Source organism: Lepidochelys kempii, chromosome 3 (genome assembly GCF_965140285.1).
Source record: "Lepidochelys kempii isolate rLepKem1 chromosome 3, rLepKem1.hap1, whole genome shotgun sequence".
Classification (NCBI taxonomy): domain Eukaryota; kingdom Metazoa; phylum Chordata; order Testudines; family Cheloniidae; genus Lepidochelys; species Lepidochelys kempii.
The window spans coordinates 158068766-158093842 of record NC_136382.1 but is presented as its reverse complement, the minus strand read 5'-3'; the positions used below and the strand labels follow the sequence as shown (position 1 = coordinate 158093842).

The 25077-nt window shown below is 39.2% G+C and overlaps 1 protein-coding gene across 7 annotated transcripts in view; it reads right to left on the bottom strand.

Annotated features, from left to right (window-relative positions):
• The window catches only part of CDC42BPA (CDC42 binding protein kinase alpha), a 322264-nt gene that overhangs the window by 120421 nt on the left and 176766 nt on the right, over positions 1 to 25077 (bottom strand). For all 7 annotated transcript variants that reach the window (XM_073338668.2, XM_073338662.2, XM_073338664.2 and 4 more), the window contains exons 6-10: positions 13963 to 14056; positions 12876 to 13076; positions 12033 to 12281; positions 4150 to 4229; positions 1725 to 1891 (exon numbers count right to left, since the gene is read on the bottom strand). In XM_073338668.2, the coding sequence (XP_073194769.1) occupies positions 1725 to 1891; positions 4150 to 4229; positions 12033 to 12281; positions 12876 to 13076; positions 13963 to 14056 (791 nt within the window). The remainder of the gene's footprint in view (positions 1 to 1724; positions 1892 to 4149; positions 4230 to 12032; positions 12282 to 12875; positions 13077 to 13962; positions 14057 to 25077) is intronic.

Below are 25077 nucleotides of genomic sequence, written 5' to 3'. Positions count from 1 at the left end.
CAGAAAGGATTTAGAAGTCATAGTGGACAAGCAACTGAACATGAACTCGCAGAGTGATGGTGTGGCAAAAGGGGCTAATAAAGTCATTTGATGTATAAAAAGGAGGAGGTTATTTTATCTCTGTATGTGGCACTGGTGAGATCGATATTGGTATTCAAATTTTAAAAAATATATTGAAAAAACTGGAGAGGATACAGAAACGAGTCACAAAAATGAGGGCTGGAGAAAATGCCTTACAGCAGGGGTTCTCAAACTGTGGGTTGGGACCCCAAAGTGGGTCACCACCCCATTTTAATGGGGTCACCAAGGCTGGTATTAGATTTTCTGGGGCCCGGGGCTGAAGCCCAAGCCCCAGTTCCTGGGGCTGAAGCCGAAGCCCTAGCCCCACCACCCAAAGCTAATGTTACATGCCTCCAGCCCAGGGCAGAAGCCCTGGGGCTTCAGCTTTGGGCCCCTCGCCCGGGGCAACAGAGCTCAGGCGTGGGGCTTGGGCGGGCTCGGTATTTGGTCCTCCCTCCTGGGGTCATGGTGCAATGAAGTTTGGAGAACCGCTGCCTTACAGTGAAAGACTTAAAAAGTTCAATTCATGGGGAGAAAGTACAAGGTACTAAAGGGCTCTTTAATATACCAAAGAAATGCATCACAAGAACCAATGGCTGGAAACTGAAGTCAGACAAATTCAAATTAGAAATTAAGCACAAATTTAAACAGTGAGAGTGATTAACCACTGGAACAAATTACTCAGGGAAGTGGTAGATTCTCCATCTCTTGATGTCTTCAAATCAAGATTGGATGCCTTTCTGGAAAATATGTGTTAGCCAAACATAAGTTATGCTTTAGTCAAAGACAAGTTATTAGATTCAATAAAGGGGTAACTGGATGCAAATCAATGACCTGTCAGACTAGATGATCTAATGGTCCATTCTGGCTATAAACTCTATGGACCTATGAAAAGACTGTCTGCTGAGGTATATTAAACAAACACATTGGTTAAGCTTTCAAACACTGGTGCCTAAATTGTGGTTACAATAATGTGTGTGTGCTCACAAAAGCGGGAAATGAGAACAAAATAAAGAAACAAGGGATACTTCAGAAAATCCAAACAATCCATACCATTTGAATGCCTCTAAAGAAGAAAGAACAACATACTGTACCTTACACTTAAAGATGAGCCTTGCTTTGTGAGGTTGTACACTAATTTCTGTATTATAGCTTTCCCTGCCTCTCTGTAAACAGACTAAGGGTCAATGCCGTAAAGACCTACACATGTGAATATCCCCACTGGCATCAATGGAATTACTTGCATACATAAAGTTAAGAACAAACTTTGCAAATGTTTTTGTAGGATGGGGACTTTAAATCATACAATTTCCACTTGCAAAGTGCCAACACATCTTCAGTAGGTGCCAAATACACAAATCTAGATTCTCCCCCCTCCCACCCCCCAGATTATAAGTATGTAGTGTCCACAGCTGGAGTAATAACGAACCCATGGCTTCAGTGAATTCAACAGATTGTAAATGGCATTTATGGGATGCTTTAGGAATTAAAAAAAAATTTAATGTCATTTATCAACAGAAATAATGAAGCAGATTAATTTCCAATGGGAAGGATTCCAGGAAACAAGTTTTAATTTTTTTCCATAATATTAAAAGCACTTCACAAAAACTACAGCCTAATCCAACTGAAAGAAAGTGACAAAATGGTCTTTTTAATTGCTTTACCTTGCAGTTTTCTACTGAGTTCAAGTTTTTCCTGCTCCAGGCGCCTTATTCTCCTCTCATAAGCTTCTGTTGCTAAGCTATCCTCCAAAGTCCTTTGAACATTGGCATCAAGGTCCACAGAGGGTGGTCCAGCTGTAATTCTTAGACAACTGCGGTCTGAAAGCACACTGAAAATAGGATTTTAAATGTTAGTTAATTTTAGAAAAATAAATAAAATTAAATTAAAGCAGTTGGCCAGACCAGTAAATGATTGTTTTAAATTTTTCCATCACAGTAAAAAAAATGAACTTTCTAACCATTGTAGCAACACAATTAGGGAAACCAACATTAGTACTTTGATATCAATTGTTAACGTATTATTATTAGATGGAAATTAGTGTATTTTGGTCGTCTCCTCTGTAATTAATTTTTCACAGATTTCTAACTTAATTTCCCCTTTGTAATGTTTGTTTTTGAAAAAATGGCAGTTAAGAAATTTCAGAATTTAAAATGGAGACATTTCCAGATCCTTCTCATGAAGACATGTATGTAACTATATAATGAAAGTGCTAGGAACCTGATTTTGCAAGCACTTACGCACACGCTTAATTTTATTTAGATGAGTAGTTTATCTGAAGTCAGTGGAACGTCCCATGTGAGTAACATTAAGCACACGTTTGGCAGAGCCTTGGCTTTTTGGTACACTAGTATTTATTGTACCTCTAGGTAAATACTGACCGAAGTTAAACTCAAAACTTGCAACAGTTGTCACATTCATCTCAACAGTAGCTAATGTCAGATACTACTAGTAAAAAGTGAACGAAGACCTTACTCTCTTCTTCAGTTCCTCCAAAAGGCTCGCTTCTTCTAAGAAAATTATAAACTCTAGCCAACATAGTTAAACAACTTCTTGATTCCGTTAATATTTAAGGGGCATGAAAGGACAGGAAAGAAAATAATTTAAAAAACAGTTAAAGCTGATACCTTCTCTGGGTCTCCCAGTGCATCTTATCTTACCTCTGTGTGTCTTTTAGGGTGAAATTCACATGTTGGCTGGAAGCTAGAATAAGATCTTAAAATAGGCCTTATGTGGGGCACAAACCTTGTGCCGGCTCTCTGCACAGGACTAAATTGCACCCATAAAGTATGTCTACACTGCATGCTTCTTTCAGCAGCATGTAGAATACATACATACACAGCCCTCCTAGCACGGGTATAAACAGCAGTGTAGCCAGTGAGGCATAGCTTAGGCAAGCAGAGTAAAGACACGCCTGAAGGGTGTGAGTATGTATGCAAGTACGTACCCTATGCCAGCGCTGAATTTGTAATGAAAGAGGTGCTGGGGCTCAAGCAGTATTTTTACTTTCATGACTGACGGACGAAGCCCAGAGGTGCCAGAGCTAAGAACTGCCAAGCCTAGAGGTGCCAGGGCTTAGCCATGACACAAATCAAGCACTACCCTATGTGCTCTATAATCACCCAAGCACTGTCCCCCTCGCTACACTGTTATTTTTAGCAATGTAGCATCCTGTTACCTCCCTGCTACTAGAGTCTTTCCCCATCACAGGAAAAGACTCCCCCCAGCAGAGAAAGGCTCTGGGAGGGGAAAGGCTTCGGCAGCTCCACCACTGAAGAGCCTCTTCTTACTGCAGGGAAAGGCTTTGACAGCTCCCTGCTGCTGGAGCCCATCCTTGATGCAGGGCAAGACTCCGGCAATGGGGAAAGGCTGAGCCTTTCCCCATGTCTCCCCACCTGCCAGAGTTTTTCCTTGCCACAGTGAAAGGTTCCAGCAGCAGTGAGCTGTTGAAGCCTTTCCCCAGCACTTCCCCTCCGCCAGAGTCTTTCACTATCTGCATAGCTATACACTGTAGCATTGACACAGCCTGCTTTTCATTACAGCATGTAGCTACTGGTACACTACATGTCACCACCAATGATGTGTAGTGAAGACATAGCCTGAAGCTAGGTCTGCACTACAGTGGCATTGCTGCAGTTCACCGCTGCAGTGTAGATATTTGCTACAGTGAAGGAAGGGGTTTTTACGTTGCTACTCCTAAATCTAGGAGGTGGTAGCTAGATCAATAGAAGAATTCTTCTGTCAACCTAGCAATATCTATACCAGGGCACAGGTTGGCTTAACTATACTTCTCAGGGGCATGAATATTTCATACCTTTGAACAAGAACTGAAGTCAAGCTAACTTTTAGGTGTAGATCAGGCCTAAGAGAATTAGCTCCAGGCAGGGTCTGATTTTAGATGTGTCCTACACAACTACTGAGCATATAATAATCTGCTTAATAAAACCATTTTCCTCAACAGCCAAGTGCAGTTGTTTCTACATGCTCTTTATTTTATAGGTTTGCATAAACTTGTGGCACACAACAGATCAGAAGTTTAGCACATTCATATATCCACCATACTTCGACAATTGAAGAACTCTGACTTACCAGCTACTTGTATATGTAAAACCCACAAATGGCAGATGGTGACCAGAAAATGCAGTATGTGTTGGTGGAGGCATTGTCTCCTAGGAGATAAAAGAACATCTGGGTAAGCTGAATTCTACCAATTTGGAAAAACATTACTGGATAGTATTGAGTCATCAAATGTTAGTGCTGCCATTTCACTAACCAGATCCACAATGATCTTTATTTGAAGATTAAATATGAAATAGCAAAATCTAAATCTGGCTTTGAACTAAAAATACAAATAGTTCGCAGCAAGAGGACTTTTTATTCAAATGTGGTATCATTAAAGGTTATTATGGAAATTAAAAGCTGGTTCATTATTTTCTTTCTCCCTAAGGATTCCCAAAGATGCTGTCAGATGCACAGAACAGCATCTTGTATTCTTCCCTTTACTTTCCCTACCTCTTGAGTCAACTTGTTCTCCCTCTCTGCAGTCTGTCAGTCCAACTCCTGAGATAGCCTAGTGATTCTCCTAGAAGGAATGTCACTCAGAGTTGTTGCTGGAAAGAATGACACAATAGGATGCTCAAACTCCATCAATGGACTGAACATGCTTCCTTCACAGTGCTTCTAGCTCCTGCCAGCCCAGAAACAACATACCAAGCTCAAGCCTTGAGCTCTGATCCTCCGTGTACTAACACTAGGGGCTAGTCTACACTAGACTGTACAGATGTACTGAGCCGCTGTAGTGCTGCTTCTGCAGACACTCTATGCTGACAGGAGAGAGCTCTCCCATCAGCATAATTACTCCACCTCACTGAGGGACAGTAGCTAATGTTGGCAGGAGAGTATCTCCTGTTGACATAGCGCTGTTCACACCAGCGCTTAGGTCAGTGTAAGTTACGTCACTCAGGGTGGCTTTTCCATACCCCTGAGCGACTTAAGTTATATTGAAGTAAGCATTAGTGTGTACAAACCCTAAGATATCATGAGGCCACACAATTGCAATCACTATGGGGGGGTGGAGAGGGGTACTCCAAATGCTGTAATATCCTCTTCAATAACGGTGCAAGATTCATGCCTTTACACTCCCATTTACCTCCCAGATTTTCTTATGCAGCTGCATTCTATTACATCACCTTGCTCACCAGAAAAAACTCATTTTGAAGAAGAATATTGACTTGAAAGCTCTAAAAGGGCCTGTCATTTTAAGAAAGGGTTAAATTTTAGGAAAAGATGAACAAATGTAAAGGTGGAAAGCAACTCTCTACATGTGTTTTTTATAGTTTTGCATGCTAAATCAAGCAGGAAAAGACTGAGAATAACATGTTATTCAGAAGAACCAAAGCCATGTTTTAATGACAGTTTTGGATAGCATTACAGAAGAATCTTAACACTTTGACCCTCGGAGTCAAGAATTTCTAGCCTAAGTACTGTAATAACTTTTCAGAGCTACAGCTTAGTACCCAACAGTCCACAGCCTTTTAGTGATTATGGATGAGTCCTCGTGGTCATTGATCACCAGAAAAAAAAATTAAAATTAAAATGTGTGAACTATACAAATTTTAAAAATGAATGTCAAAAACTATACAGTACTTTCTTAATTAGCACAATGGGCACTGTAAAATCTAAAGGATGATTGGATAGAAATAGGCAGTGAGAAAAGAATTCCTTGATTTCTGCATTCTTTTCTATCCTCATATTTAGAAGATTTACGTTTGGAAAGCACTTTATCTAAATAAAAATTTTAAAAAAATAACTAATCCATATTTTTGGGGAGTCTAATAACCTCTGATTGTATCCCATGTTTAATTTCAAATTCTAGTACGTGACATCTAATTAGAACACTCATTGGTATGTACAAGAATTTCTATGACTATACATGCATGTTTGCTTTACAATCACTATTGCAGATAGTTTTCATATGCTCTCAGTCCCCTTCTGGGGTTCATAGCTTGTATTTGGGGTAGAAGAATCCCCTTCCAAAACTTCATATCAGCTGAAGTAACAGTGAACAAATCATTCCCACTGATATATGAAAATTCACCGATCAGGGAGTAGTAGGAGTTAGAACGAAAGAAAGCAAGTTCAAAAATTCTTATGGAAGTGAAACATTCTTTTGGTCATGGGCAGAAATTTAACGATGGAAAACATACTTCAACATGCAAAAATCAAATGGTTGAAGACATTGCCCATAATTTGTCAGTTCCCAACTCCCTGCAATCCCAGACCATTTCTCCTTACTCTCATTTGGAAACCTTTATACTCAGATAACAGAAATAGTGACAATGGCATTAGATCATTCTAGAAGATACTCTTCCAAATTAAACTGGCAATCAAAATTTGGAGAAGCCATGTTTAACAGGAGATGATCTTTTACTGTGCAAGCAAAGAGATTTGGTAAATGGTTCAGGAAGCATATCAGAAGTTTGTAAAATTGGAATTAAGATTCATAATATCAAAATTTGAATTATTCCACTTACCTGCACACAACCCCTCACAATAATGACTGTACCTACTGAGTGTGATATTTTATTTTTTACTGTGAAGCGACATATTTTACAAAAAACAGCATCATAACAACCTCTTGAGTGGAATATAAACTTAGTATAAACAAGCCTCAAACATTTTAGTCTGGAAAGTACCAACATAATGCACACTAGAATTTAAAGGAACACATAAGTAATTTAGAACTGAAATTAAGGTTTTGCCTTAAAAATAAATAAAAGGTGGTTACAAAAGGAGACATTCATAGATTTGTTAAGAAATTATTTTGTTTTAATTCAGCAAATACAGTTTTAGGCCTCATCCTGCAAACACTTATGCACATGCTTAATTTTAAGCATAGTCTACTGAGGACTAGAGTGACCACGGCTGATGGTGTCGCACCAGGCATCAGATAGTGAAGTTCCCAAATCTGGCTCAAGCCTTTAAATCCATGTTGCTCTGGGATGGCCCTGCAGGCAGTGTCATGCAGGGTCAGAGCAAGCACCCCTTTGTGTATTGACAGAGAGTTTCAGAGCACAGTGTGGATTTTTTATGCATCCTGATGATATAGCCAAAGAGCAGGTAATACAACTTTCAAATGTAATGAATGACTGAAGAAAGCCCAAACCTCTACAAGACTGACATTTCACACAAAGTCAAACCACGTTATGCTCAGGATTTGGCTCCTGACAGCGCATATGGAATGTCTTTAGACACTCAAAGTCTGCCTGTGAGAGGGTCCAGGTTTCTGACCAATACAGCCACACAGATAGGATATCAGTTTGATAGATGCTAAACTTTGTCTCAGGACAAAGACGTTTGTGTCTGTAAGCAAGACAAGGACTTCACGCAGGAGGAGGCAAAACCTATTCATTGAAGAACATCCAATTTGCTATAACCATTTAAACTCTACTTGCAGTCCAGGTAGATGATAGCCTAGTCAATACTCTTCGCAATCCTTGATCCCACCTTTACCAGAGATTCTTGTGGCCCAGCTCCGAGGTTCTGTATCTTGGTCTTCTGCCATGAGATGTTCAACTCTATCACACAAGTGACATCTTGGAGATCTTGGCGAGTGACTTCTTCACAAGCAGGCAAGCATTGTCGACATAGTCCTGATTGGTGAATACTTCTTGACCAAACTTGATTCAGATGTGCAGCTCAGCAAGTCCGAATATCCAGGCAATAACTCGACAGAATAGCACCGGGACAAGAATGCATCTCTGCCACACACCAGTTGTTGCTTAAAAGTGCCTCGGAACCAGTGGACATTGCTCTGCATCAACTTTTCCTAAGTGTGGGCATCAGGCAAAATACCAGCAGAATGGAAAGATGGCATCACAGTGTCCCTGTAGAGGAGCAAAGGATCTCACACTGAGTGTGGCAACTATAGGCAGACATCATTATTGTCAGTCCTTGAAAAGGTCTTTGCTCACGTTTTGCTTGGTAAGATGCAGCCTCTCCTCAAGAAACCTTGTCATCTTCAGCAACCAGATTTTGCTCTTAGGCAGTTGACAATAAATGCTGTCTCTAGAATTTAACCACCTGCTTTGTGTGGTTCATATCATCATCATCATCAAAGCGGCTTTACATTTGGTCCACAGGTCACTGCTTTGGCTCACATTGAACAGAATGGAGTTCCAGATGATCTGCTAAATGTGGTGCACAATCTTCACTCTGGTATTGGTGCAAGACAGCATGTTGGTTCACAGCTTTTGCCACATTTTTACCCAGTGAGAATACCAACATACTTAAAGTTAAGCACATTTGCAGAGCCAGGGCCATAACGTTTTGGAGGTTTTTTTGGTGGGCCGGGAGGAAAAAGACGGAGGTGAGAGATGGACTTTGGAAGGAAGATATATTTGAATGTTCTCAGGTGATCTGTGGAACCCAGATACACTACAGATGTACTACTGCACAGTATCTGAAAGGGTAACTGATTGGTCTCATTTCACAATTACTGCAAAATAGCTAAAAATACATTGGATTTAAAAAAAAAATCTTTCAGATCTAGTAATTTAACGTTGTATTATTAACAATTTCTTCATTAACAATTGTGCATATTATTACCGCAATCTTGAAAGGGTCCGTTTTAAAAATGTCAACTTAGTATAAAAGTAGAATTGAGTGGAAATTGTCAAGCTTTGGCCCCAGGTTCTACAATGGGATACGCTAGCACAGACCACTGCAATGTCCTACTGAGGTCATTGGGACTCCACAGGAGTGCAAGAATCCATACTACTAGACCACATTGCAGAACTGGGACCTTTGTTTCTACTGTCACAACAAAACAAAGTTCATTTCAAAGCAGAAAGGGGTGGCGGAAGGATTAAAAGAAGCGATCACAAACAGTCTAATGAAAAGATGACATAAAGGAGATAGGATAGTTATCTTCAGTTATGTAGCTGCAAAGTGATAGATGCAGTTTTAAACCCTTGCAGGGTTTCTGAAGCCATACACTGATGTTTTGTGGACTGCTGTAAAAGGATCAAGATATAAATTTTCTGCAATTTTCAATATACTTATGCTGACAGTACCATAAATTTAATCTAAACATATCACAGTACATACAAAACTACTATATTAAACAAATGTTGTATGAAAAGGTTGTAGAGTCAAGCACTCAAAAGCTAGAAAATGCCAGAATTAAGGTAGCTGTGCAACCTTAACTTTACTTCCTTGTGCATATGCATGAGTATACAGTCTCTAATTACATCATATATTACTTTTCCATAGGTTCCCTGCTTCATTCAAATGTACAAGATGGACAATTATCAGTAAACATGGCAGCTACTTAATATTTCCTTTTATCTCCAGGATTGAATGTGTGGTCCCTTACCTCATTTACTGCACAACATCCAAATCCTGCACCATATAAAAAAATTATTAATGTCCTTGTGGACTTTACTATGGCATGACCATAGTATCTAAGTAACTTAGAAACACTAATGAATTTTTCTGAGAACACCTCTGTGAGATAGGGAGGTATTATCATTCCCATTTTGCAGATGGGGACTGAGGCAAAGAAATATTAAGGCCAAAATTTGCAATAACATTTTTTAAAATGTCCATTAATTTTGTGTCAGATTTTTCAGAGGTTCTGAGAATCCACAGATGCACTTCAAAAGGAGTTGGAGGGCTCAGCACTTCTGAAAAGCAGACCTAGGTGTTTCACATTAGGCACCCAGAAAATTAAGTCTAAACAATTAGTGTCCATCTGTGACAATTTAAGTGACAGTGACTTGCCCAGTATCACATCAGATGTCTCTGGCAGAGCCAGGGATAGATTCTAGTTATATTTGGTTAGAGTCAAATGACAATCAGAGGACCACTGTTCCTTTCCTCCAGAGATCCTGCGGAAAAAATTGTATGTGATCAGGTACATGAAGGCAGTATAACATATATCCATACAGGTAACCTTAATTCTGGCACTTCTACTTTTGAGTGCTTGACTTTGCATACTTCATGTTTTTTAACATATATCTTTGTATTTAAGTTTAAAAAAAACTTAGAAAAATGAAAAAACAAATAATCAAAAAAACTTATGTATAACTGTAGACATTCCCTACACAACCTGACTCTAAGACCTTCAGCTATATAGCACAGATCTCTACCACTTGAAGGGCCTTTCCACATTCCATTATGACAAAAGGTATGTTGATGCAGGAAAACAGCAGGAGCAGGAATTAATTTGTCTCTATCCTACCTGGAGGTTCATGTCAGTTTGGCTGCATCAGAATAATACAGAACACTCAATGGAGCCTGGGAGCATATACAGTGCAGCTGGCATGTCCCACAAATTCAGAAGCAAGTGCTGAACAAGCATTACTGCACATGTGCAAACAGCAGATTTTTGTGACTTATAATAAATCTGGGTGTATTCTCACAGGGACAGCTAGAGGCATCTCTCTGATGCTAGGACTGACCCCTCACCAAATTTCAAAGTTCCTGTTCAAAACCATAGAATTGCTAAAACTATTAAATAAATGACTTGACTTTTTTTTAGCAGGGGTTAAACTACTTATTTATTATCTTTCTTCTTGAAAATAGCTGAACTGTTTTCACTCAAACATTCAAAAAATTCAACCTGAGGCAGAGATCAGGCACGGAAAATTTCAGTTACAATGATTAAAAATTGGTACAATTGTGAGTCATTTTGAGTGGAGGATTATAATCCACAATGATAGAATAAATAAAATTACGTGGACATTATTCTTTATTATTCTGGACTAAGGGTATGTCTACAGTGCAATTAACCACCTGCACCTGGCACATGTCAACTGACTTGGGCTCACAGGACTCAGGCTATGGGGTTCTAAAACTGTGGTGTAGACATTCAGCCGCAGGCTGGAGCCAGAGCTTTGGACCCCCATGACATCTGGGCTCTAGCATGAGCCTGACCATTTGCACTGCAACCTCACAGCCCTGCAGCCCAAGCCCAGCAAGCTCAAGTCAGCTGACACCTAGGGGTTACAGTGGACGAGAAGCTGGATATGAGTCAACAGTGTGCCCTTGTTGCCAAGAAGGCCAATAGCATTTTGGGATGTATAAGTAGAGGCATTGCCAGCAGATCGAGGGAAGTGATCATTCCCCTCGATTCGACATTGGTGAGGCCTCATCTGGAGTACTATGTCCAGTTTTGGGCCCCAAACTACAAGAAGGATGTGGAAAAATTGGAAAGCATCCAGCGGAGGGCAACAAAAATGATTAGGGGACTAGAACACATGACTTATGAGGAGAGGCTGAGGGAACTGGGATTGTTTAGTCTGCGGAAGAGAAGAATGAAGGGGGATTTGATAGCTGCTTTCAACTATCTGAAAGGGGGTTCCAAAGAGGATGGATCTAGACTGTTCTCAGTGGTAGCTGATGACAGAATGAGGAGTAGTGGTCTCAAGTTGCAGTGGGGGAGGTTTAGGTTGGATATTAGGAAAAACTTTTTCACTAGGAGGGTGGTGAAACACTGGAATGCGTTACCTAGGGAGGTGGTGGAATCTCCTTCCTTAGAAGTTTTTAAGGTCAGGCTTGACAAAGCCCTGGCTGGGATGATTTAATTGGGGATTGGTCCTGCTTTGAGCAGGGGGTTGGACTAGATGACCTCCTGAGGTCCCTTCCAACCCTGATATTCTATGACACGGGTCAGTCGCAGGTGTTTAATTGCATCGTAAACATACCCTAAGTGTCTCATCCTGCAAACATATAAGTATATGTGTAACTTTCTTCAAGTACCCACACTGACTTCTACACAACTTGAGTAAATTTATTCATCTTCTTAAGTGTTTTCAGGATCAAGCCTCATTCCTTGGATGAGCATTTGTATCTACTTAGTACACAGCAGGCAGCACCAAAGCATTCTGAAATTTCAGAGCCAAATTTTGGAAACCTCTCTAACAAATGAAGAAAATCAGGATTTGGAAAAATGTCAATCTTAGACTTACAGAGTTTTTTAAACAATCGTCATCCACATCAAAGTTTGATGTATCAGTTGGACTACTGACTTCAGGGATGTAAGGTGCTTCACAGTTCCGAATGTTATCCCATTCAATCCCAGCAAAAAATGGGTGGTTCTTAAAGTCTTCTATCCCATTTTGCCCAAGTCGATGCTCCCTGCTGCAAATAAGCCTTCGAATGAGGTCCTTGGCATTTTCAGACACATCTGTCACTTGTGCAGGAAACTGAAACCTCTCCTTAAAGAATAAAACAGGAGGAAATAGTTTATTACCAAGAAAATGTCACAAAAGTCAGGTTCCTTCATGATTGTTTCTGTACAGAAAAATAGGGCTTTGCAAATACTCAGGCTCTTACTGTTAAATGAATGCAATAAGCTTCTAGGAAAAAATCTTCCCCAGACGATAAAAAGTATTGAAAATGCTATAACTGTCTCCTCCTTTTTTATTTATTTAAATGTCTCATGTACATTTTTGGATTGTATCTTTGCCTCCAGGTGGAAGAATGTTTAAGGATTTCTTTCCTAAGCCAAAAAATGGATCCACCAGCAAAAAACAGAACAAGAAGATGTAGCATAGCCAAGACTTACTCCTTGGAGTGAACTAATAGTCACCATTGTATATCCAGGTTTTTAGTTTTGGACTATCTTATTCAAAAGCAAAGCCAGTTGCAATTCATAACCACAAAATGTACTGTATGGAAACCAAATTTATATTTAAGATTTATGAACATGAATACGATCATTACATAAGAACTCTCTTTATAAACAGACCTTTACGCTAACCCTTTTTATTCACTAAAATTAGTTCACAAAAAATAGAAAAAACACTAACTTTGTGGTTCATTATTTTCCCGTAGGTCTCCACCAATGACTCTGCATAAAAGGGTGTCTCTCCATAAAGCATTTCATACATGCAAACACCTAGGGACCACCAGTCACACTCAGGTCCATACTTCCCTTTTCCATCTTCCATGGCCTGCAGGATTTCTGGAGAGATGTAGTCTGGAGTTCCAACTGCTACCGAAGACTGGACCTGGGGAGTTAGCATTTCCATGAGTAAAAATGACATACACAGTTACAGACAGTAGTGCCGGGGGTGGAGAGAGAAGTTGAGAGGTATCACGTGCATATGTAAGTTTATAATTCAAATTATAAACAGTGAATTCTAATACAAAAAGGGGGTTTCTAAATAACAATTGAGAAAAAAATGTTCTCGTGTCAAAGCCACTTCAGTGTTTCAAACCTAAAGTTCTGAAAAAATTTATTGGGTATTATAATAATTTACTTTTGTTGTGAACTGTGATGAATGCCAAAAATAAGGCAGTTTCGAGCTTGCAGTTATTATCTTCCTGATAATCGCACACGTTATTAATTCAGATGCTTTGTAACACTTCAGGGCATGACTATCACACTGGAACTACATTCTTGTCAGATACACCACGCATTGTATAAGTTTAAACACAGCACTGCAATAGGATGAAGTGATATCAATGGTACCTGATTCTGCTTCTGCCAAAGCCCTGACCTGAGTCCAGTGAAATCAACGAGTGCTTTGACTGACTAATGATTACGGCATGAGGCTCAAAATTGAGTCTTACACCTTTCCAATGGATATATATTAATTTTGATTATATGCCCTCCCTTTATTAACTTTTTTTAATAAAATGAAATAAAAATGCATTTAACAAAGACAGAATTCAAATAGAATGCAGATATATTCTGAACTGAAACCAAATACTGTAAATACTTATAAAACTGTACAAATGCTATCACTGTCATTAATAAAAATGTGCACTTAAAAATGACATTTCCTTCACAAATAGGACTTCTTTGTGAGCAGAAATTTCACTGGCAAGTAGAGGACAGAAAGGATAGGTGGTTGAGGGGAGGTCAGAGCTGTATCATTCTTTCTAATTTACCGTTCCATCTTCCATCAGTTTCAGACAAGAACCAAAATCTGCTAACCGAATATGTCCATTCATATCCATCAAGATGTTGTCTGGTTTAATGTCCCTGCAAATGAAATGTATTCAACAATTAGCATGAAGAAAAAGCATAATGCATCCTCCTGAAACTTTGAAACTTGTTTTTTCATTCACTGACAGTGCAACATCATTAGACTGAGTGTAGTGGCTCACTACATGACTTTATTCATAAAACACTTGTCATCCAGTCATACATATAGTTGGAATTTTTTCAGTGAAGCATGTGGGGATTTAACCATGTAACTCCCATTAATCATAATAATCCTCATGTGGTCAAATTCCACACATCACAGACAATTTACACCAGTATACATATAAAGAAAACAATGGCAGAGTGTCTGCATAGTCCTATGCATTCCTTATACTGTGCTATTATCTAATACTTTACTGACATAACAGAGACGTCTAAATCACTTCAAGATGTCTAGAGGAGTACTCTTAAGTGACATACTGGCACTAAGCTAAGAAAACATCTCCCATATGTAACTGTGGAACAAAGTTACAACAAATAATTTGTGCAGGATTACGATTTAGCATCTTTCATCTATACATTTCTGGATTTCTACTATGTATTCCTACACCTAATACACACACACTCTTTTATTCTAGTTCATATTATCCACTCATAAGGCTAGGTGGACATTCAATCTGGAATTTCTGACAATGCCATTTCATAGACCTGCTGAAAGGTCTCTGAAGAATCCTGCACTAGCTTACAGCCTGCCCTGTTGGTGATACCCTTGTGAGTAGTCAACTTGTGTTGGTTTGAGAACCTACATTTATTTTTGGAGTCATGCACATTTAAAAAAAAAAATCTATTCACACAAACCAACAAACCACGAGCACACAGAGCTACAGCTCTCCTGTAAGAAAGCAATGGTTTTACAAACCCCACATGAACTCTGAGAATATGTCATTTAACAATTCTTAAGCATAAACAATTAATTCAAGAAACCTGATGACCTGCCAGCCTAGTGGTGGGACTTGTGTATGATATACTGTAAGCAGCGGGATTGTAGGAACAGATGTCTTGTCTAACCTGACAGCCAGAACTTGGCGGCCATAAATAAATAGGGCCATGTTCATCATTGGCAGCTTCATGGAGCTCAACCCACATACGTCAGTAGCGTCTTTGATTCTGTGTGTACTGCTTCTGTGACACCATTGGCCGCAATCATTTCATAGGAGTCAGCTTAAGTCAGTGGCGATTTGGGATCTCTGGACCAGAAGTGTAACTCCATTGCTTGAAGTGGCATTGTAACAGATTTACCCCAGTGTAATTAGGAACAGATTTTGGACCTTCACTTCCAAAGGTCCTAGTTACAAAAGTACTCCCATGAAATACCTCTAAGAGTGAAAAGTGTGGAGAAAGTGAGGGCCATAAAAGAATAAATAACTTAAGGAATTTACACCATAAACTCTGTTAAAGTACTGAGTTTATCTCAAAACTATAAAAGCCATGGGATTTAGAATTATGATTGACATCTAATAGATTGCAGGAGTTATTCCTTACAATTTAGTGGGGTTTTTTGTGGGGGGATTTTTTTTAAATTTTTGCGGGGAGAGGGGGAAGGTGGAAGAGGAAAGGTTGTGGGGTTTTTGTAAAATGTTAAATTTAAAACAAGTTCAAAATATTTTTAAAATATGTATTAATTGTACAGCTCACTTTGTACTTAAGACAAATTTTTAAGAGTAATAAAAACTGTGATTAGCTGTTTGTGAATTTTTATTTCACCAAATTAGGTTTTGGTTCTGTGAGGGATCTGCATAGGTAGAGCCCTGCATGGATATAAAATTTGAGTCCACATCCATCCGCGATTTGCAAACTTGGTTCACGGATATCCGCATCTGCGGATATCCATGGATATAAAGACAATATCCGCATATTTGCAGTGCTCTATGTATAGGCATAAGGTCTATCCTTGCACATAGATTTATACAGTAAGAGAGTAATCCTATAAAGGTGACAGTTTTTCATCTGAGGCTTTAATGTCTCCCAGGTAACTGAGTACACAGGGAATCTGAAATTCATAGATTAATTGGGCCCAAATTCTGCAGCGGACTGTGTGAGGGCACACCCATATGGAGTCAAGTGCAGAACTAAGACCTTGGTGGTTAGGCATGTGAATGAGGTCCAAATGTAATATATCTTTTAACTATAAAAATAACACAATACAAATAAATAATAATTAAAACACAATTACAGCATTTGCCCATTAAACTGCATTTCTCAAAAATATGACAAGGGTATTAAATTCTCATCCTACTCTGACCCAAAATATTCAAAAGGAAGACCATGAATTGACTGCCACAGCATGTTAGCTTTCAAAGATTTGAGCTGTTTATGAGGGATAAGAACAAAATAGGAAAAATTAGCAACTGAAAATACTAACTTTATTTCATTCTTATAACAACATATAAATGATTAACATATAAATTAGAGACAAGGTGGCTGAGGTAATACAGTCTCTTTTATTGGACCAACTTCTGTTGGTGAGAGAGAGATGAACTTTCAAGCTCACACCGAGCTCTTAGACTCCTTAGCTCTACTTAGTTGAAGAAGAGCTCTGTGTGAGCTTGAATGTTCATCTCTCTCTCTCACCAACAGAAGTTGGTCCAATAAAGGATATCATCATACTTAACTTGGATCTCTAAAATCCTGGGACCAATATGGTTACAACAACACTGCATTATTCACAGGGTGAGACCTTGGCAAAAAGTAAACTGAATTATTCACAGGCTGAGTCCTTAGTAGGCTATGCTATACCTCAGAGAATTTTTTTAAAGACTGATTAATAAACCTTTGTAATTAAAGGTTTATAATGGAAAAGATGATAGACTCTATAGCACTAAGGGTAAGATGTCAAGCTTTACACACTTCAGAATAATGAAAACAGTACCAGTAAGTTTCAGGAAGCTACTGTACATGAATAATACATTTTATAATTTGTATTAACTTGTTATAGTTTGTAACAATAAAAATAGGGTTAATTTATTGTTTTGAAGGGAATTTATTTTGTCAAAAACTGGTTGCTCTTTAGGTTCTGATACTGCACCATTAAAGTCAATGGAAGCATCTTCCACTTCAACGAGTGTAGTATCAAGCAGAAAAGAAATTAATGTAGATTTATACAGATGCTAACATTTATTATGGTTGAAACTGACAAAAGTACATGTTTTCAGTTTTCTGTCTACTTTCACAGATCGAAGCTCCTGACTCAATCATGACATACATTAAGCTCATTCCTCCTGACTGTACCTTTCAAGGCAGTCTTTTGATTTTCACAAAGTTCTCAGATAAAATTATTACTGGACGTTGGTCCACTGAGTCCCCTACTTCACAAAAGTACTCGGAAGGGAACTCTCACTACTGAAGCTGTGAAGTTTTCACATTGTTTATGCCTAAACCCTGCCTAGTCATGGAGATTGGTAGAAATGCAAAGAATGGAGCAAACAGCATGCAAAAAGACAAGACGACGGTGGACATCCAAGGGGATCCCAGATTTCAGACAGCTATGCAAACCTGCAACCCCCTTGGCCACTGCCCTTCAAGCTCTGCTTTTGACTCAGAAAAAGGATACCACTAAGAGTACAGGATGGAGAGTTAATGTTGCCTTAAATATACTCAGTACAGTATATTGCAAGTATAGGTTAATACTGTGTTATCCTGGGTACTGCTGCCAGTGTGGGTAGCTAACTTTTTAAAGTATAATTGGTAAAACTACAAAATAGGCACTTCTGACTCAACTCAAATTTAAAAACCAAACAGTCTTAGATCAATAGTATTTAGATCTTACTGTGTTTGTTAGTCATATGCAGAAAAACACGGACTTGGAAGTAAAATACACAAAGTAAAAAGCTCTATTTTCACAACATTTAGAAACAGCCACTGGTTTGGGTGACTCAGTCTAACAAAGAGCTCCTGCCACTCTAGAAACACAGCAAATGCATTTATCAAAGGCAAGCAAGTATTATTAGATTTCAAATCTCAGAAGAGGGCACAATAAATAATGGCTAATTCTTAGAGTGTAAACTGAAAGAAGCATTTGAGCATCCATTAAGCAACATTCTTCAGTCCCAGTTTTGCAGAATGTTGCTGACGCTATATGTCAAATAATTACTATTGCCAGTTTGAGATTTTTTTAAATGTATTTATTTTTACATTGTCCCATCAAAGTACATTTCAAATTAAAAAAAAACTGAAACATGCTACCAATGTCTTGGGAACCATAATTCTGGTGTGAAATGATTTGCAAAAAGTAAATCTAAAATCAAATTGCATTTCAAAATCTGGACCAAGAACAAGTTAAACAAAAAACAGAAAGTACCTTTGAGGCACCGTTTACCCAAGTCATCTGTCTTTCAAGATATACCCAAGAGTATTAAAAAAAAAAATATGGACAGCGAGTTCACAGATTCCACAAAACAGAACCAAGAAAAATCTTGCTGTGATCGTCAGTATTACACACACTCACACACACAAATTACAGAGGGCACCGAAAATACTGTGGCTAAATACTTATTTTTAAGAGCCATTTTTGACACCAGGCCAAATGTTCATGTCCCACAGGAAGGTGAGGAAAAACACAATATACTTCAAGCTTTTTCTAGTCACATCTCTGCTTCATCATTGACACACTGAAGTAGAGATGGCAGCCTTACAGAAGAAGCAGGGGGCCGAGTCTATACAAACCAGAGGCCAAGAACTGCGGATGAAACCTTGGGGGAATCCCAATCAGATACAGGGAATGGTTGTCCCTTCATGAGCCTCTTGCCCTCCTCTTCCCTTGCAGCAGGGCCAACCACTGTGCTGTGCTACCATTACCTACTCCACCACAGAGATTCCTACATAATCCATGGGAATCTAATCCTGTGAAAGAGGAATTAAGACTGGAGTGACCAGATGAATCCAATTTTTAAAATTCTTTCCATTTCCTAAAAAGAAAAGGAGTACTTGTGGCACCTTAGAGACTAACCAATTTATTTGAGCATGAGCTTTCGTGAGCTCATGCTCAAATAAATTGGTTAGTCTCTAAGGTGCCACAAGTACTCCTTTTCTTTTTGCGAATACAGACTAACACGGCTGTTCCTCTGAAACCTTTCCATTTCCTATTAGTCACATGGGTAAGAATGATTATTTTTCATAAATATAGGTAGCCAGATCCGCAACTTCAGTAAATCTGTGTAGCTCCATTGACTTCAATGGAGCTAGGCCAGCTGAGAATCTGGCCCAACATCTTTTGGGTGCTTGACTTTGCAACCTTAATAATGTTCTTTTAACACTAATTTTTAGACTAATTTCCTAAGCTTTTAAAAAAATCAAACTAAAAAGAAATTTCATCAGGTTAAATCATATTGACAACCATATATGTTAACAGCAGGATTGGAACCTTTAAATCCACCACACAGATCTCTGCCACCTGAACTAATGGAGTAAGTGATAGCAGTAGTAGGTTATCACCCTCTATGTGGACTAGTACAAGAGGAGGAAGATACCTACGCTTTGCCAATAGGTTTCACAGATATTTGCTAACAGCAGAAGAATGTTGAGACTCAGGATTTTGAGTTCCATTCTTGGTTATGGAGCGTGCACCAGTTATTACAGATCTTTCTGCTCTTGTTTTCCCCAAGCCTGACACTTCTGACCCAGAGCTCTCTCTTCCTCTCTACCGCACCCTCCCTGACGCCTCATCCCAGTCTCATCACCTAGCCACTCCTCGTCTCCAGTCTCAGTCCCAGTCTTCTCTCCACCCAGCATCCCCTTCAAGGCTCCTTCTTCCAATCTCCTTACCCACTCAGCTCCAGTCCCTCTGTCCTTTCCTCAACCAATCTCAATCTGCCCCGCATCTCCCACTGGCTCTTAGTCCTCTGACCCCTGTTCCTTACACACAACTGGCTTCTGGTCTTCTTGCCTGGCCCGTCCCAGCCTCCCCTCGCACCAGCTATTCATCCAATCTCAGTCTTCTCCTCTCTCAGTCCCCACCTACTCCTGTTTCCATATCCCCCATTCCCAGTCCAAGTCTCCTTGCTCAGGCAATCCCAGTGTCTCCCCAATCTTTTGCCAGCTCCCAGCATCTCCTCCTGACCCAGGTTTCTTGTCCTTAACTATTCCCTCTACACCACTCATTGCGGTTGAGGTTTTGGCCTCTCTGCATTTGAGTCAAGTGGCTTCCTCCTCCATGGTACCTGGGGACTAGAAGGGAGAACATTCAGCACAGAAGAGACCATCTCCCTGCTCTCTATTCTGGTGCCCTGCACTACTGCTGACTACAGCAGCCAGGAGCAGCAATTACAAAGAAAGTCCCTCTCAGCCCCTGCAGCTCTGGGATGGAGCCTACCCAGTACCGAAAGAATCTTTGGAGAATGTAGCAGTCAAGTTCTAAAAAACATGTGCAAACTGAGATAGTCCGAAGGCTTAAATCTTGGCCAAATGTGGATGTTTTTTCATGAGAACAGCAAAAGGCCATGAAATGTTGTAATAATTTTTTTCATCATAAGCAAAGAATGTAATTTTTTCTCATCACTTCTTTGAAAATGGCTGAGCCATTTTTGTTTTAGGCAGAACCTGGGATGGAAAACTTCAGTCCAAATGGTTAACATTGGCAAAGATATAAGCAACTGAAACAAGGTTTTACAGCAGGAGTGTTCAGCGCTAACAGCTCCCCCTATATTATCACTTGGGGGTGCTCCCAGGATCCTTCACAACAACAAAACTGAATGACTCTTCACAACAGACATAGAAGGTTTAAAGAGAGAGGTTTCATTTGTTAATATTTATAAAACATTTTGAGATCCTGCGATCAAAGGTGCTAAAGAAGTGCAAAGTGCCAATATTACCTGGGTAGTAGGCTACATACAGAGCACCTGTTCTTTACAAACCTTTCAATCCTGTCAGGGGCTTCAAAAGAGAGATCACATGCTACTCTTAAACAGAAAAAAAACCCATTTAAAAATAGGATTTATTTGCAAACCCATTCTGTAAATCACATTTATAGTGGGAAGAGATGCTGAATTCAAGAAGTTTGATAGCATGGTGCTGTATGGAATCCGTAACCGACTCTTGAAGAAGCCACACCTTGTTCAAGAGCAAAGCAGCCCTTTCCCACCCAGTTGCATGACACACTGTGCATACAGGCTCCAGGGGTTACTTCGTTATCTTGAGTTGCTACAAGTACTTCAAACTGACAGCAAAGTAAATTAAAGGGCATGCATGCTCAAACTATCAAAGGAAACAGTACAACTTTGTGCCTTTACTTCCGCTTCACAGCAATGTCATCTTTGGGTGTGATCTGACAGTAAAGTCTAGATTTCTATTTGGAATGAGTGATATATGAAACTCAAAAGACCCAGAAGTTTGGAGCACGAGACCACCCTTAAGTACAGATGCTTATGTAAAGTGTTTCGGTCTGCAACATGAGAAACAATCATATGACCTACTGAATGCCTTCAGCTCCTGTGAATTGCAATGGGAGTTGTAGGCACTCAGCCCCTTGTAGTAGAAGCTTGGCATTGCACAGGATCAGAGTCACGTCTGGAAACGTTGTCGGAAGCGATTGTCCATGCGATTTTAGGTACTTCCTGTTTCTGATCAGCCTGGAAATACTGGGGGAACACCTGCTTTCATGAGTATTTTGTAAGCTTGCTTCCAGAATGAAAATAAAAAGCACTGAGGCTTGTGAAAAAAAAAAATTTAAAATATTAACAGAACATTTTTGAAACCTCATAATAGAGTCTGGTTTAATTTGTGATTTGGGCAAAGCTTCAGATTGAGGTTTGTTTCTCCGAATGGGTTCACCCAGCTCTCTTTAAAATGAGTTTTTCTTTAACCACAAATAAAAGATTAGTCACTTTGAATGCTGTGTTAGTCTAACAGTGTTCTGATATGAGATTATAGTAGGTGTTAGAGAAATCAAAATGAATGGCAATAATACTACTAATGAACCAGACAGAAATTCTGTTTGTTTACTAAGGCTCAAGAATAAACTGTTCCCTATGAAATTTGGTAAATCTGTAGCAGTGTTTTATATCAGTCATTAAAAAAAAAGCCTAATTTTATGTTCTGAAACCATTTGACTAGGTTCATTTCTGAGACACAAAATTACTACAGAAACACTAAGAACTTAGCAAATTGGAAATATGTATTATAATCGAATTTTAAGTAAAGTTAAAATTTGTACAAAATTCATTGCAAATGCTGGCATGTAAGACCCAAGGGAAAGCATATCTGTCAAGAAGACAAAAGCAATTATGTAATAATTGTTTTTCAAGTATAGCTTCATTATGGGGCTGGGACTATAATTTCCAAATGCAAACAGCACACCAGGTAGTTTATTTTTCTGTGAAGCAATAATGAATATTGAGAAATAAAATATATTTCCTACAGCTCACATATTTGTTTTTCTGGGTTTTCTAGAAAACCAGAAATCATGCAGGTAGCAATTTACTCCTGCTACTGTTATGTTTATTGGACTCTTAAATCACTGAAGTTAAGTTTATTGCATAATTATGTTGGTGGTATCAAAGTCTGCTCAGGTATTGAGGTTCACCTGCATCACTCTACAAGTAATTGGATAACAGAATCCACCTGGAGAACTGCAATAGGAAAACAAAGATTAAAACAGCAAGAATCTTAATGAGTTTCATCTCTCTCTCTCGCTCGCTCTCTCCTGGAACAAGTGTCCCAGAATGGCTATGAAGAAGTGTCAGAGAGCACTATTACAAATGATTATGCCATTGGGCCAGCTTGCAGACATGCATATTAAATTCACATGCTAAAAATTATTATGAAATTAGAAAACCTGAAAAGATCAGGAAACAATACTGTGTCTTTTAGCACATGAAGGAGAAGCTCTGGGTTTAAACTCTGTGACTTCAGTGGGAGTCCTGTATGAAGAACGATTGCAAGGAAAGTCCCTTTCACAGTATTACTCTATATTTAGAAATATAGACAAAGCTACCACTTTATTTTAGTCTACTGGTTAAACGCATAGAGTGATCTCATGCATAAGCATTATTTCATCTTCATGTTACGAAAATATATACATATAATGTAAATGAAATCGTATTTGATTTTATAAATTACCTCTCTCCCGTATAATCAGAAAGAGTATGTCAACACTGCAATTAAACACCTGTGGCTGGCCTATGTCAGCAGACTCGGGCTTGTGGGTCTCAGGCTACAGGGCTGTTTAATTGTGGTGCAGACATTCCGGCTCAGGCTGGAGCCTGGGCTCTGAGACCCCGCAATGGGGGAGGGTCACACCCTAAGGGCAGGCCTACACCTAAAATGCTGAAGCAGCACAACTACACAGATGCGGCTGTGCCAGTGTAGCGCTTTGGTGAAGACACTACTACGCTGACGGGATAGCCTCTCCCACTGGCGCAGTTAATCCACCTTCATGAGAGGCAGTAGCTAAGTTGAAGACGTCCACCCACCAACATAGTGCTGTGTACACTAGGGGTTAGGTTGCTATAACTGCATCGCTCAGGAATGTGGTTATACCAATGTAAGTTTATAGTGTAGACCTGGCCTAAAGCTCAAGATCTACTATCATTGCTAACCATAAAGTAAAAAAGCATGAATTGTATCTGCTATTAAACAGTTTTTCTGTGAATTCTCCAAATTCTCAGTATTTTTCTCTATGTCCCTCCTATCTGGGTTATAAAGTTAAAACCAAAGCACTGGTTTGTGGAAAAAATAGTGGTTTTAGGTATAGTTGCTAGACATTAGCACAGGGAAGCTGATCTTGATGGCTAAGTGCTGAGGGTCCTACAGAACATCATTTAATCATTATACATGTACGTGCATTCCCAACAATTACAAACCAAATATTAGAAGCAGACATTTATTGGTTATAATTATGCATTTTTTACAATAGGCAGCAATTCTCTTTGCCAAGCTACCTGCCCTAGGAAAAAATGCTAGCACAGATCTGCCTACCATAATGGTTGGAGCTTCACTCCAGAAATCCTTCCGTACCAAAGATTTCCCCCTACTAGGACAGAAGGTGGGTAAACTGTGCCTCTCCCTTCTGCTGTTTCAGAAATACTTTTCTTCCCCCACTGCCCTTTGTTTGGTGCAATAAAACTATGCCCATGCCAAAAATAAATAAATACATAAATAAAAATGAAGACACATTTATGTTTGGCTACTTTTCAACTAAAGAAGACAATTTGTTGCTTACAAAGGTTTTATTGAGTTAAATACATTCAGCTATGCAGAACTGTGAGCCCCAAGAGATACTCAAAGCACTATATTTGGTGATCTTCCAACAAGTCTGGGAGTCACTTGGTTTGGACTGGTCACAGTTAAACATACAGCAATTTAAGTGACAGAATCTACTGCTATTTTCCATTATATTGTGCTGGGTTATATCAAATGCTAGAGTTGCCATATTCTGCCAATTTAAGCTTATCTCAACTCCAGCAAACAAAGCTAGAAATAAATCCCACCTGGCAAAAACAGCAGCACGCACTGCAGCCAGATTAGATTTGGGTAATCGGCAGCTACTCTTCAGTAATCCCAGTAAAATAGGCTGCTCACGGATAGCAACACAAGAAAAATGGACTTTGTTACACTCCTTTGACCAAGCCTCTTATCAAGGCTCCACTGTATCTCTACCTAAACAGACACTCCCTCATCCCATGTGTGGGACCCATAAAACCTTATTTCACTTAAACTCAGAATCACCTTTTGATCAAAATATATTTACCTGTATTAATATTATTCACACAGTGCTCAAAACAACACCATTATGTTTACATATAAATCAGACTCTGCCCTATGAAGCTAACAAGAGAAGGATTTGAACCTGCAAAGATGTAAGCATGTGAATAGTTTTGAAGTCAATAAGACATGCCTAAAGTTTGCAGGATTGAGCCCTTTATAGGCAAAATACAATCAACAGGGGATAAATGGAACAGATTCTACACACATTTTTATTTATATTTTTGTAGGGGTGGGGTGGATTAGGAAATAGGTTACCTCCCCTTGTTTTCCTAACTCTCCCCCACCCCCTTCCTCAGACGTTCTTGTTAAACCCTGGATTT